At 42.1% G+C, this 14116-nt stretch overlaps 1 protein-coding gene across 2 annotated transcripts in view; it reads right to left on the reverse strand.

Moving 5' to 3' along the window:
• The window catches only part of MTO1 (mitochondrial tRNA translation optimization 1), a 42483-nt gene that overhangs the window by 9172 nt on the left and 19195 nt on the right, over window positions 1-14116 (reverse strand). Inside the window, exons 5-10 of one of the 2 annotated variants that reach the window (XM_030809327.1) lie at window positions 13446-13558; window positions 13169-13359; window positions 12936-13010; window positions 12498-12628; window positions 10557-10761; window positions 10181-10352 (exon numbers count right to left, since the gene is read on the reverse strand). In XM_030809327.1, the coding sequence (XP_030665187.1) occupies window positions 10181-10352; window positions 10557-10761; window positions 12498-12628; window positions 12936-13010; window positions 13169-13359; window positions 13446-13558 (887 nt within the window). The remainder of the gene's footprint in view (window positions 1-10180; window positions 10353-10556; window positions 10762-12497; window positions 12629-12935; window positions 13011-13168; window positions 13360-13445; window positions 13559-14116) is intronic. The other variant, XM_030809328.1, reaches the window with a different exon arrangement.

Here is a 14116-nt window from a genome sequence, read left to right on the forward strand (position 1 = left end):
AAATGCAGCAGCATCTGCTAAACAGTAGGACCTCAATAAGACATATTATTTGATTCTCCCCAACTCCTTATCAGGAGAATGGAGTTGCTGGTAAGGGTGGCATGGCTGTAATCCATTTGTCTTTCCTTTCATATAGAATATCATCTCATAACAACGGTTTCACTGAATTCCCTAAGCACTGGAATGTACTTTACATCTAAGCCATGTTAAGTCCTACAGTCCTGTGAATTAGTCATCCTTTTGCATGCTAGAAACCAGGACAGTGATCTCCTGCTTTCTTTTACTGAACTCCCTAAGGAAGAACAAGAGGCCATTATGAGCATGTTTTAAGTCTCTGCAAAACAAACTGATAAAAATGATATACGGGTTCATAAGTCTTTTTCTTCTTCTTTTTTTTTTTTTGTAGAGACAGGGTTTTGTCATGTTGCCCAGGCGATCTGCATACCTCGGCCTCCCAAAGTGCCAGGATTACATGAGTGAGCTACTGTGCCTGGCTGGTTCATAAATATTCTGTCTGATTTTTTTTTTCTCCTAATTTGGTATAATCTACATGTCAACTTTTACCACATGGAAATTTTTGATAGTCACTTCTCAATTCTGCTTCTACTACCCACTCTGGATGGGCTAAAGCCTCCATGGTCAATGCCTTACCTTTCCTTGGGAGAGGAGAGCAATGTATGCAGATAGCAGGGACAATTACTAAAATTCCCATGCAACTTACCTAGGCCAACAAAAGAACATGCCTAAGTATTAATGCACATAGATCCAGTGAGATTTCCAATAACTTAATTCACTGGCACTTGTTGAGATCAAACTAGTGAGCAAAACTTCAGCCATGTTTAGCCTTCAGAAGTGCTGGAGCTCCTACGACCACTTTAATCCCTTTTATACTGATCTCAGGTCTCCCCTCTTGATATTACAAAGCCCCCACCCCCAACTTGACCCAGACTCTCTCCTAAAATGGACCTAGCTAGGTCACTTGTTGCTCTGTTAAATATTACTCACTTCATTTACATATACCTTTATTTTGTTGTAATTTATTTAGAAGGTTATTGCCATGGATTTTTTTTTTTTTTTTTTAGAAATAGAAAATTTCATCCTAAAATTTGTATGGAATCACAAGGGACCCCAAATAATCAAAACAATTTTGAAAAGAGAACATGGTTAGAGGCCTTATACTTCTTGATTTCAAACATATTACAAAGCTACAGTAATCAAAACAGCATGGTACTGGCACAAAGACAGATACATAGACCAGTGGAATAGAAAACCCAGAAATAGAAAACTGGCTAGCCATATGTAGAAAGCTGAAACTGGATCCCTTCCTTACACCTTATACAAAAATTAATTCAAGATGGATTAAAGACTTACATGTTAGACCTAAAACCATAAAAAACCCTAGAAGAAAACCTAGGCAACACCATTTAGGACATAGGCATGGGCAACGACTTCATGAATAAAATACCAAAAGCAATGCCAACAAACACCAATATTGACAAATGGGATCTAATTAAACTGAAGAGCTTATGCACAGCAAAAGAAACTACCATCAGAGTGAACAGGCAACCTACAGAATGGGAGAACATTTTTACAATCTACCCATCTGACAAAGGGCTAATATCCAGCATCTATAAAGAACTTAAACAAATTTACGAGAAAAAATCAAACAACCCCATCAAAAAGTGGGCAAAGGATATGAACAGACACTTCTCAAAAGAAGACATTTATGCAGCCAACAGGCACATGAAAAAATGCTCATCATCACTGGCCATCAGAGAAATGCAAATCAAAACCACAATGAGATACCATCTCACACCAGTTAGAATGGTGATCATTAAAAAGTCAGGAAACAACAGGTGCTGGAGAGGATGTGGAGAAATAGGAACACCTTTACACTGTTGGTGGGACTGTAAACTAGTTTAACCATTGTGGAAGTCAGTGTGGCGATTCCTCAAGGATCTAGAACTAGAAATACCATTTGACCCAGCCATTCCATTACTGGGTATATACCCAAAGGATTATAAATCATGCTGCTATAAAGACACATGCACACGTATGTTTATTGCGGCACTATTCACAATAGCAAAGACTTGGAACCAACCCAAATGTCCATCAATGATAGACTGGATTAAGAAAATGTGGCACATATACACCATGGAATACTACGCAGCCATAAAAAAGGATAAGTTCATGTCCTTTGTAGGGACATGGATGAAGCTGGAAACCATCATTCTGAGCAAACTATCGCAAGGACAGAAAACCAAACATTGCATGTTCTCACTCATAGGTCGGAATTGAACAATGATAACACTTGGACACAGGGTGGGGAACATCACACACCGGGGCCTGTTGTGGGGTGGGGGGAGGGGGGAGGGACAGCATTAGGAGATATACCTAACGTAAATGTCGAGTTAACAGGTGCAGCACACCAACATGGCACATGTATACATATGTAACAAACCTGCACGTTGTGCACATGTACCCTAGAACTTAAAAGTATAATAATAATAAAAAAAAAAGAAAAAAAGAAAACCCAGAAATAAACCCTCACTATATAATCAAATGATTTTGACAAGCATACCAAGACCACCCAATGGGGGTCTCTTCGACAAATAATGTTGAGAAAGCTGGATATCGAAAGAGCAAAAGAATTAAGTTGGACCCTTACCTTATGTCATATACAAAAATCAACACCATATGGATTAAAGACCTAAGGAAAGGCCTTAAGCTATAAAACTTCTGCAAGAAAACATACAGGAAAAGCTTCATGACATTAGCTTTGCCAGTGATTTCTTGGCTGACACCAAAAGCACAAGAAACAAAAGCAAAAGTAGACAAATGGAACTAGATCCATTTTGGTGGTGTTTTTTTTTTTAAGACGGAGTCTTGCTCTGTCATCCAGGCTGGAGTGCAGTGGCATGATCTGTGCTCACTGCAACCTCCATCTCCCGGGTTCAAGCAATTCTCGTGCTTCAGCCCCCTCAGTAGCTGGGACTACAGGCATGTGCCACTATGCGTGGCTAATTTTTTTTTTCTTTTTGTATTTTTAGTAGAGATGGGGTTTTGCCACACTGGCCAGGCTGGTCTTGAACTTCTGACCTCAGGTAATCTGCTTGCCTCAGCCTCCCAAGTGCTGAAATTACAGGCACAAGCTACCGTGCCCAGCCTACATTAAATTTTTAAAAAATGTACATCAAAGAATACAAACAACAGAGTGAAAACACAATCCACAGAATGGGAGAAAATACTTGCAAATCATATATCTGAAATGGGGTTAATATCCAGAATACATAAAGAACTACAATTCAACAATAAAAAAATCTGGCAAGGCATGGTGACTACGTCTGTAATCCTAGTGCTTTGGGAGGCCAAGGTGGGAGAGTTAATTGTGGCCAGGAGTTTAAGACCAACCTTGGCAACACAGCAAGATCCTGTCTCTACAAGAAATAAAAATCTAGCTGGATGTGGTGGTGTGCATCTGCAGTCCTAGCTACTTAGGAGGCTGAGGTGGGAGGATCACCTGAGTCATGGAGCTTGAGGCTGCAGTGAGCTAGGATTGTACCACTGCACTCCACCCTGGGTGACAGAGGGAGACCCTGTCTCTAGAAAAAAAAACTAAACAACTGATTAAGAAAAATGGGCAAAGAATTTGAATAGATACTTCCCCAATGATATAAAAATAGCTAACAAGCACATGAAAAGATGCTCAACATCCACTAATTATCAAAGAAAAAAAATCAAAGCCACAATGAGATATCACCTCACATCCATTAGGATGGCTACTATCAAAAAACAGAAGATGACAACTGTTGGTGAGTATGTGGAGAAATGGGAAATCTTGTGCACTATTGAAGGGATTGTAAAATGATGCGATCATGATTGAAAACAGTTCCTCAAAAAATTAAAACTAGAACTACTGCCAGTTGTGGTGGTGTGAGCATGTAGTCTCAGCTACTTGGGAGGCTGAGGTGGGAGGATCGCTTGAGCCCAGGAGTTCTGGACTGTAGTGCACTATGCTGATTGGGTCTCCACACTAAGTTCAGCATCAATATAGTGACCTCCCAGGAGCGGGGGATTACCAGGTTGCCTAAGAAGGGGTGAGCCAGCCCAGGTCAGCCAAAACTCCTGTGCTGATCAGTAGTGGGATCTGTGCCTGTGAAAAGCCACTGCACTCCAGCCGGGAAACATAGTGAGGTCCTGTCTCTAAAAAAAAAAAAAAAAAAAAAACTAAGAAAAAAAAAAAACCCACAAAGACCTAGAACTACCACATGATGCTCTGGGTATACATTCAAAAAAATTGAAAGCAGAGGCCAGGTGTGGTGGGTCATGCCTGTAATCCCAGCATTCTGGGAGGCCAAGGCAAGTGGTCAGGAGTTTGAGACCAGCCTAGCCAACATGGCAAAACCCCATCTTTACTAAAAATACAAAAAGTAGCTGGGTGTGGTGGTGGGTGCCTGTAATCCCAGCTACTTGGGAGGCTGAGGCACAATAGCTGCAACCCGGGGGCAAAGGTTGCAGTGAGCAGAAATCGTGCCATTCCAACCTGAGTGACAGAGTGAGATGGTCTCAAAAAAAAAAAAAAAAAAACCAATTGAAAGCAGGGTCTTGAAGATATCTTTGTATACCCATGTACATAGCAGCACCAACATGTACATTAACATTTACATTTACAATAAGGTGAAAGCAACTCAAGTGTCCATCAACAGATGAATGGGTAAACACAATGTGGTATATACATAAAATGGAATATCATTCAACCTTAAAAAGGAATAAAATCCTGCTACATGTTACAAGGTAGATGAACCCTGAGGACATTTATTATTATTATTATTGAGAATGGGTCTTGCTCTGTCACCCCGGCTGGAGGGCAGTGGCACAAATCCAGCTTATTGCAGCCTCGACCTCCTGGGTTCAAGGGATCCTCCCACCTTAGCCTCCCAAAGTGCTGGGATTCCAGGCATGAGCCACCATGCCTGGTCGTGAGGACACTATGTTACATGAAATAAGCCAGTCACAAAAACACATACTGTATGAGTCTTTTTTTTTTTTTGAGAGAAGTCTCACTCTTGTCCCCCAGGTTTGAGTGCAATGGCTTGATCTCAGCTCACTGCAACCTCTGCTTCCAAGGTTCAAACGATTCTCCTGCCTCTGCCTCCCAAGTAGCTGGGATTAAGGTGCCTGCCACCACGCCCGGCTAATTTTTGTATTTTTTAGTAGAGACGAGGTTTCACCATGTTGGCCAGGCTGGTTTCGAACTCCTGACTTCAGGTGATCCGCCCGCCTCAGCTTCCCAAAGTGCTGGGATTACAGGCGTGAGCCACCGCGCCCAGCCACATACTGTATGATTCTAGTCAAATCCATAGAAACAGAGTAGAATGGGGTTACCAGGGGCTGGGGGAAGGAGAGAAAGGGGGAGTTACTGTCTAATGGGTATAGTGTTTGAGTTTTGCAAGATGAAAAAGTCCTGGAGATCTATTTTGCAACCATATGAATATACTTAAACTACTGAAATGTACACTTACAAACAGTTAAGATGGTAATTACGTTCTTTTTGGGGGGAATTATGTCTATAATCCCAGCACTTTGGGAGGCAGAGGTAGGAGGATCACCTGAGCACCAGAATTCGAGATAGTTTTAAAATAATCTGTTCACAAGGCTTTGAGCTATTCTCAACTCCAAACTTCAAGACCTGCTTTGAATCAAGCCTAAGCCTCAGAGTACAGAGCTCTGGCAAAGAATGGTAAGTTAGCATACTTCAACAAAGCCAGGAGGGAATTTCTGAGCTACCTAACACATTAACACATTTCTCTGTAATCCTGACAGAAAATGTGTGTGTACGTGTTATGCACAGGTGCACATGTACATGCATTTGTGTATCTCTTCTGTTAAATGCCTATTCAGAGTCAGGTTTAACTGGTCAGTGCTTACTACATAGTCTGGCATGTATGCAGCAAGTGTATTTTTAACCAGATTTTAAAATCTTTTTAGCTTTATATGTCTGGGCATTGATCAAGTGAGTTCATTAAGAAAGGCTAAGGCCGGGCGCAGTGGCTCACGCCTGTAATCCCAGCACTTTGGGAGGCCGAGGCAGGCAGATCACAAGGTAAGGAGATTGAGACCATCCTGGCTAACAGGGTGAAACCCTGTCTCTACTAAAAATACAAACAAAAATTAGCCAGGCATGGTGGCAAGCACCTGTAGTCCCAGCTACTCAGGAGGCTGAGGCAGGAGAATCACTTGAACCCAGGAGGCAGAGGTTGCAGTCAGCCAAGATTGCACCACTGCACTCCAGCCTGGGTGACAGAGTGAGACTCTGTCTCAAAAAAAAAAAAAAAAGAAAGGCTAAGTGGTAGACTGCAAATATTCTCAAATCAAATAAAATATGTAGACTGATTCCTCCTGAAGGGAAATATGCCTGAATTAAAAAGGAATCTGGCCAAATTATCTTTTTAAACTGACCTTTTTTAAAAAAAGTCCATCTAAACAAAATGGCTACTCGTGGGATTGGTATGGTAAAAACATAGCTGATATGTTTTCATTGTTCATTTGTTCATCTTTTATTCATCAGTTAGCATCTGAAACTGTTGAAAACGATCACTTCCTACACTCTCAGTATTCCTCAATACACATTAGTCACATTCAGTGCAAGTTCCTATTACATGAATTAGTGTAATATTTGTTATAAAAGAAAGCATAGTGTTGGCCGGGCGCGGTGGCTCACGCCTGTAATCCCAGAACTTTGGGAGGCTGAGGCAGGCGGGTCACGAGGTCAGGTGATTGAGACCATCCTGGCTAACATGGTGAAACCCCGTCTCTACTAAAAACACAAAAAATTAGCTGGGCGAGGTGGCGGGCGCCTGTAGTCCCAGCTACTCGGGAGGCTGAGGCAGGAGAATGGCGTGAACCCCGGGGAGTGGAGCCTGCAGTGAGCTGAAATTGCGCCACTGCACTCCAGCCTGGGCGACAGCAAGACTCCGTCTCAAAAAAAGAAAAAGAAAGCATAGTGTTATATAAATTTTTTTTTTTTTTTTTTTTTTTTTTTTTTTTTTTTGTTACAGAGACTTGCTGTGTCATGCAGGCTGGAGCGCAGTGGTGTGATTTCGGCTCACTGCAACTTCTGCCTTCTAGGTTCAAGTGATTCTCCTCCCTCAGCCTCTTGAATAGCTGGGATTACAAGTGTGCTCCACCATGCCTGGCTAATTTTTGTATTTTTAGTAGAGACAGGGTTTTGCCATGTCTGGTCTTGACTTCTGGCCTCAAGTGATCCGCCCACCTCAGCCTCCCAAAACAATGGGATTACAGGCATGAGCCACTATGCCTGGCCTGTTATAAATTCTTTGTCCTACTTTTGAAATAATGTGAACCCTCCTAAATTTAAACAAATGAATAAACAGCTGGAGAAATGAGTCAATTTTAAACTGCTTACACTACAACCATTTCCTGGTGCCAGTTAGCTGGTAAACAAATATATCCACTGCTATAGTCTGAATGTTGGTGGTATCCCCCGCTTAAATTCATATGTTGGAATCTAATACTCAATATGACAGTTTTTAGAGGTGGGGCCCTTAGGAGGTGATTAGGGCATGAGGGTTCTGGCGCTCATAAGTGGGATTAGTGCACCTATAAAAGAGGGTTGGGGAGCTTTTTGCCCTTTTGCTATGTGAGAACACAGCAAGAAGGCACCTTGGAAGCAAACAGCAAGCCCTCACCAGACACCTAATCTGCTGGTGCCTTGATCTTGGACTTCAGTCTCCAAAACTGTCAGCAATAAATTACTGTTGTTTATAAATTATCCAGTCTAAGGTGTTTTGTTATAGCAGTCTGAATGGACAAAGATATCCACCATCCTTATTTGTGAATAAGGCTGTCATTTCTATGAATGAGATCCCCGATATGAAGGGTGATTATGCAAATTCTCCAAAACCTGCTGTTACTATTATTAAAAATCTGTTTCATTGCTGGTGCTAGTGCTTTGGGAAACCCTCATGAAAATAAAAACTTGGGCCAGGAATGGTGGCTCATGCCTGTAATCCCAGCACTTTGAGAGGCCAAGGCAGGTGGATCACTTGAGGTCAAGAGTTCAAGACCAGCCTGGCCAACATGGTGAAACCCTATCTCTACTAAAAATACAAAAATTAGCCGGGTGTGATGGTGCACGCCTGTAATCCTAGCTATTCAGGAGGCTGAGGCAGGAGAATTGCTTGAACCCGGGAGGCGGAGGTTGCGGTGAGCCGAGATCATGCCATTGCACTCCTGACAGAGACTTCATCTCAAAAAAAAAAAAAAAAAAAAATTAGACAAGTGTGGTGGCAGGTGCCTGTAATCCCAACTACTTGGGAGGCTGAGGCAGGAGAATCGCATGAACCTGGGAGGCAGAGGTTGCAGTGAGCCGAGATCGTGCCACTGCACTCCAGCCTGGGTGACAGAGCGAGACTCCATCTCAAAGAAACAAAACAAAAAAAAACACTGAAAACTCAGGAACAGAAGTTAGAAAAGATAAAACATCCTGATGAAACAAAATCCAAACAAGGACATATGCCAGATTGCAATTAAGGAAGGAACACTTGGAAAGATTAGAGATAATGAAGAACATTAAAATGGTTATATCTTTAAGTTGAAAAAAAAATCATAAGGAAAATGGGGATTTAAAAGGGGGGAAAATATACTGGAGGCACAGCCCCATGATCAATGCCACCATAATGTGCATAATGTACTTCTAAGCTACAATGATTGCAGATCTATGCCTTCTGGGGATATTCTCTTATTCTAATTAGTTTAAATTTTTTCAAATAGGAAAAATCAAGGGTAAAATATATAGATTTCGAATTATGTAAGATCCTTAGGAATATATCTCTGGAGCAAAAATGCTCTATATTAATGTATTTTAGACTCAGAGGCCATATAACTAGAATGATGGACAGAAAAGGACAAAAAACCCTAAGATGTAGCAAGGGACTCTTCAAGTAAGTCCAGAGAATTTATAACACTCTGCTTTATTTATCAAAGGAGTTTCCGCCAGACGCGGTGGCTGACGCCTGTAATCCCAGCACTTTGGGAGGCTGAGGCAGGAGAATCACTTGAACCCAGAAGCTGGGAGGTTGCAGTGAGCCGAGATCTCACCATTGCACTCCAGCCTGAGCAACGAGAGTGAAACTCCGTCTCAAAAAAAAAACTAAAAACAAAGGAGTTTCCTTGCTATAGCTCATGGACAAGATAAGATCATTCCACATTGCTCCAAGCCTAGAAAAGAAAGCAGATAACTACTTTTCTTGGTTTGAGCCTTCTAAATCTTATGAAAGCCAAAAGAACTCAATGGGAGCCACAAAGAAATCACACAAAAAATAAAAATAATAATTTAGAATATATACATATGTGATTTTTTCTTTTCTTTGAGACAGAGTCTCACTCTGTCACCCAGGCTGGAGTGCAGAGGCGTGATCTTGGCTTACTGCAACCTCTGCCTCCCAGGTTCAAGTGATTCTCCTGCCTCAACCTCCCAAGTAGCTGGGATTACAGGTGTGCACTACCACGCCTGGCTAATTTTTGTATTTTTAGTAGAGATGGGATTTTGCCACATTGGCCAGCCAGGTCTCAAACTCCTGAACTCAAGTGATCCGACTGCCGTGGCCTCCCAAAATGCTGGGATTATAGGTGTGAGCCACTGCAACCAGCCATATATTTTTTAAAACTTAGAAAACAGATGAGTTAGGTCGGGCGCAGTGGCTCACGCCTGTAATCCCAGCACTTTGGGAGGCCGAGGCAGGTGGATCATGAGGTCAGGAGATCGAGACCATCCTGGCTAACACGGTGAAACCCCATCTCTACTAAAAAATACAAAAAATTAGCTGGGCGTGGTGGCAGGCGCCTGTAGTCCCAGCTACTCGGGGGGCTGAGGCAGGAGAATGGCGCGAACCCAGGAGGCGGAGCTTGCAGTGAGCTGAGATCGCGCCACTGCAGTCTGGCCTGTGTGAAAGAGCGAGACTCCGTCTCAAAAAAAAAAAAAAAAAAAAGAAAAGAAAACAGATGAGTTACAGCTAAAGGATTTTGAAAAGAAGCCAAAAACAAGCTACATTCATTTGAAACGTGTAGGTAGGAACACATAGGTAACGTCTCTCTGAAATTATCTTATGATCTTATTTTTCTATAAATAGTGAGAAAGGTCTATATTAAAAATGCATACCTGACAGGCAGACTTCTACTAGTACTTATAGAAGCCTCTGGGATTAAGTTTTTCCATTTAGAGCTCGAAAACTCAATAGATTTCAACACAGAAATGCCTTCTTCTAAAGAAGACTTCATCCAACAAGCTCTTTCATATCGTTGTTGGGACACACAGCCAGCGTCTTTATACCCTAGGGAAGGGAGAAAGAGAATATAATGAGAAGTGTGGTTTTTAAAGCAAATTTTTTTGTAGAGACAGGGTCTCACTATGTTGCCCAGGCTGGTCTTAAACTCCTGGCCTCAAGTGATCCTCTTGCCTTGGTCTCCCAAATTGCTTGGATTATAGGTGTGAGCCACCATGTCTGGCTGGATTGCAGGACTCAGGAAAGAGTTACCTCGCAGTGTGAGCCGGCTGTCAGCATTATCAGGGCGCAGTGACAAACGGAATTCTACTCGGCTGGTAAACATGCGGTATGGTTCACTGGTGCCCAGAGTAGTGAGGTCATCAATCAAGACTCCTATGTAACCTTCTGTTCGGCTAACCACAAAGGGAGGCTTGCGACTGACCCGAAGACTGGCATTGATTCCAGCTATCACACCCTACAAGAGCACTGAAATGTTTAAAAGGCCATTATGAACTAAACAAACGGCTATCCCATTCAGAACACTACCCGGAAACAATGGCATGGGACGGGAAGAAAGCAAGTATTGCCCCTAAGGGATATAATAGAGGTAGAAAATGTGATCCATATTCAGAAATAGAATATGGGTAATATATCACTTTAGAAGGCTATGATTCATTGTTTTCAGAGATATCTATCTAATCTTCCTGATAAGCTGCACTCTGAGGTGAGTAATCTTTTTTTTATCTGGAGACAGGGTCTTCCTCTGTCACCTAGGCTGGAGTGTAGTGGCATAATCTTGGCTCACTGCAGCCTCGACTTCCTGAGTTTAAGCAATCCTCCCACCTCATCCTCCCAAGTAGCTGGGACTATAGGCACATGCCATCACACCTGGCTAATTTTTACATATTTTTGTAGAGATGGGGGTCTCACTACATTACTCAGGCTGGTCTCGAACTCCTGGCTCAAGCAATTCTCTCTCCTCAGCCTCCCCAAGTGCCAGGATTACAGGTGTGAGCCACCATGCCTAGCCGGTTAATCTTTTTTTATTTTTTTTATTTTTATTTATTTATTTTTTTTTATTATACTTTAGGTTTTAGGGTACATGTGCACAACGTGCAGGTTTGTTACATATGTGTACATGTGCCATGTTGGTGTGCTGCACCCATTAACTCGTCATTTAGCATTAGGTATATCTCCTAATGCTGTCCCTCCCCCCTCCCCCAACCCCACAATAGTCCCCGGAGTGTGATGTTCCCCTTCCTGTGTCCATGAGTTCTCATTGTTCAATTCCCACCTATGAGTGAGAACATGCGGTGTTTGGTTTTTTGTCCTTGCGATAGTTTACTGAGAATGATGTTTTCCAGTTTCATCCATGTCCCTACAAAGGACATGAACTCATCATTTTTTATGGCTGCATAGTATTCCATGGTGTATATGTGCCACCTTTTCTTAATCCAGTCTATTGTTGTTGGACATTTGGGTTGGTTCCAACTCTTTGCTATTGTGAATAGTGCCGCAATAAACATACGTGTGCATGTCTTGGTTAATCTTTTTTTAAAACCCACCTGTGAAACTTCTCTAGCCTTTTCCCACTTGCGAATAAAAATAAAATAATTTCTGACTTACAAGGAATAATAATATAATAATTTCTAATGAAGTATATTAAAATAAATTTTAAACTTCAGAAGCAATACATCTAATCAAAATATGGTATCACACAGGAGCTCAGAAAAGAGTAATAAAGCCATAGTGTTTTAATAATCCTATTATTGTCTGGGCAAGGTGGTTCACACCTGTCATCCCAGCACTTTGGGAAGCCAAGGCAGGTAGATCACCTGAGGTCAGGAGTTTGAGACCAGCCTGGCCAACACAGTGAAACCATATCTCCACTAAAAATGCAAAAATTAGCTGGGTGTTGTGGTGCATGCCTGCAGTCCCAGCTACTAGGGAGGGCTGAGGCAGTAGGATCTCTTGAACCCAGGAGATCATATCACTGCACTCCAGCCTGGCAACAGAGCAAGACTCTGTCTCAAAAAAAAAAAAATCCTATTATCTACAAAAGCCATCTCCAAACAGCCTGAAACAGAAATTGTCTTCTATTAGAATGAATTGTATCTAAGATCTATATAGTTAACACAACAGACATTAAAAGGAGGAATACCAGTTAAATAGTCCCTTTCAGTTTACATTAACGTCTTAACAACTACTTACTTGAGCTGCAGCTTCCTCATAACCAGTGGTGCCATTGATCTGTCCAGCAAAGAAGAGTCGTTGAACCAAATGAGTCTCCAGGGAAGGAGTGATCTGACGGGGATCTAAGTAATCATACTGAACACCGTAGCCTGACCAAAGAATAAAGATATTAAATAAGTAAATACAGAGCTAGATTTGCTCAAGGTAGAGATGCAAACATTACCCTTAAATGCCCTTTAAAAACAGACTATTTAGGTCAGGAGCAGTGGCTCACACCTGTAATCTCAGCACTTTGGGGGGCCAAGGAGGGTGGATCACCTGAGGTCGGGAGTTTGAGACCAGCCTGACCAACATGGAGAAACCCTGTCTCTACTAAAAATACAAAATTAGCCGGGCATGGTGATGCATGCCTGTAATCTCAGCTACTCAGGAGGCTGAGGCAGGAGAATCACGAACCTGGCAGGGGGAGGTTGTGGTGAGACGAGATTGCACCATTGCACTCCATCCTGGGCAACAAGAGCAAAACTCCATCTCAAAACAAACAAACAAAAACAGACTATTTAAAAGGTATAGGTGTTGGGCTTCATCTTCTGAGGCTCTGAGCAACAACGACTGTAAGCCAAGGCCTCCTTACTGACCATTAAAACAATGCTGACCTTATACTGAAGTGCACTTGTGATCCTCTTTACCTGGCTGAATCACTTTAGCTTTCTCCAAGCCTCTGATGCATGTGATCATTTTCTCTTGTAACTCAGCTGGTAGCGTCATAGATAACCCTTGTGGGTAGATAAGGTCAGAATCCATTCCTTCAGGTTCCAACCAAACCTGATGTAGACGGTTTGGAAAACGCAAAACTTTTGATTCAATGGAGGGACAGTATCTAGAATAGAACATTTAAATAAACTTGAACAAAACAGGATTGACATCATTCCTTAAAGTAACTGAGCACTGACATTTTGTCCTTACCGAGGTCCTCTTGTGGTTTCTTTAACGTGACTATTAAGGTGAAGGTTCTTAAGGACAATCTCATCCACTTTAGGGTTGGTGTGAGTCAAGTAACATGGCAGCTGATCTTCTGGCTAAAAAATAGTAACCAGATGCAATACTGATTTGCTTATCTACTAGTTTCTCTCTTATCCAATAAATTTCACATGATATGTACTGACTTTAATAGACACTAAACTTGTGCATAATGCCTAGTATTACTTATGAAGTATTCTTGCCAAAAATAAACACCCCAAAAGATGAAGTTAAATTTAAGCAAAGCTCTAAATCGAACTAGCAGTTTAATTTTTTTTTAATGTTTTTATTTTTTGAGACAGAGTCTCACTCCGTTGCCCAGGCTGGAGGGGAGTAGCACGATCTCAGCTCACTCCAACCTCCGTGTCCCGGGTTCAAGCGATTCTCCTGCCTCAGCCTCCCAAGTAGCTGGGATCACAGGCATGCACCACTACGTTCGGCTAATTTTTGTATTTTTGGTAGACACAGAGTTTCACCATGTTGGCCAAGCTGGTCTCAAACTCCTGACCTCAGGTAATCCACCTGCCTCTGCCTCCCAAACTGCTGGGATTACAGGCATGAGTCACCATGCCCGGCCATAACCAGTAGTTTAAAGGAAATAGTTTAGAGGAACATGA

This window comes from Nomascus leucogenys, chromosome 3 (genome assembly GCF_006542625.1).
Source record: "Nomascus leucogenys isolate Asia chromosome 3, Asia_NLE_v1, whole genome shotgun sequence".
Lineage (NCBI taxonomy): Eukaryota > Metazoa > Chordata > Mammalia > Primates > Hylobatidae > Nomascus > Nomascus leucogenys.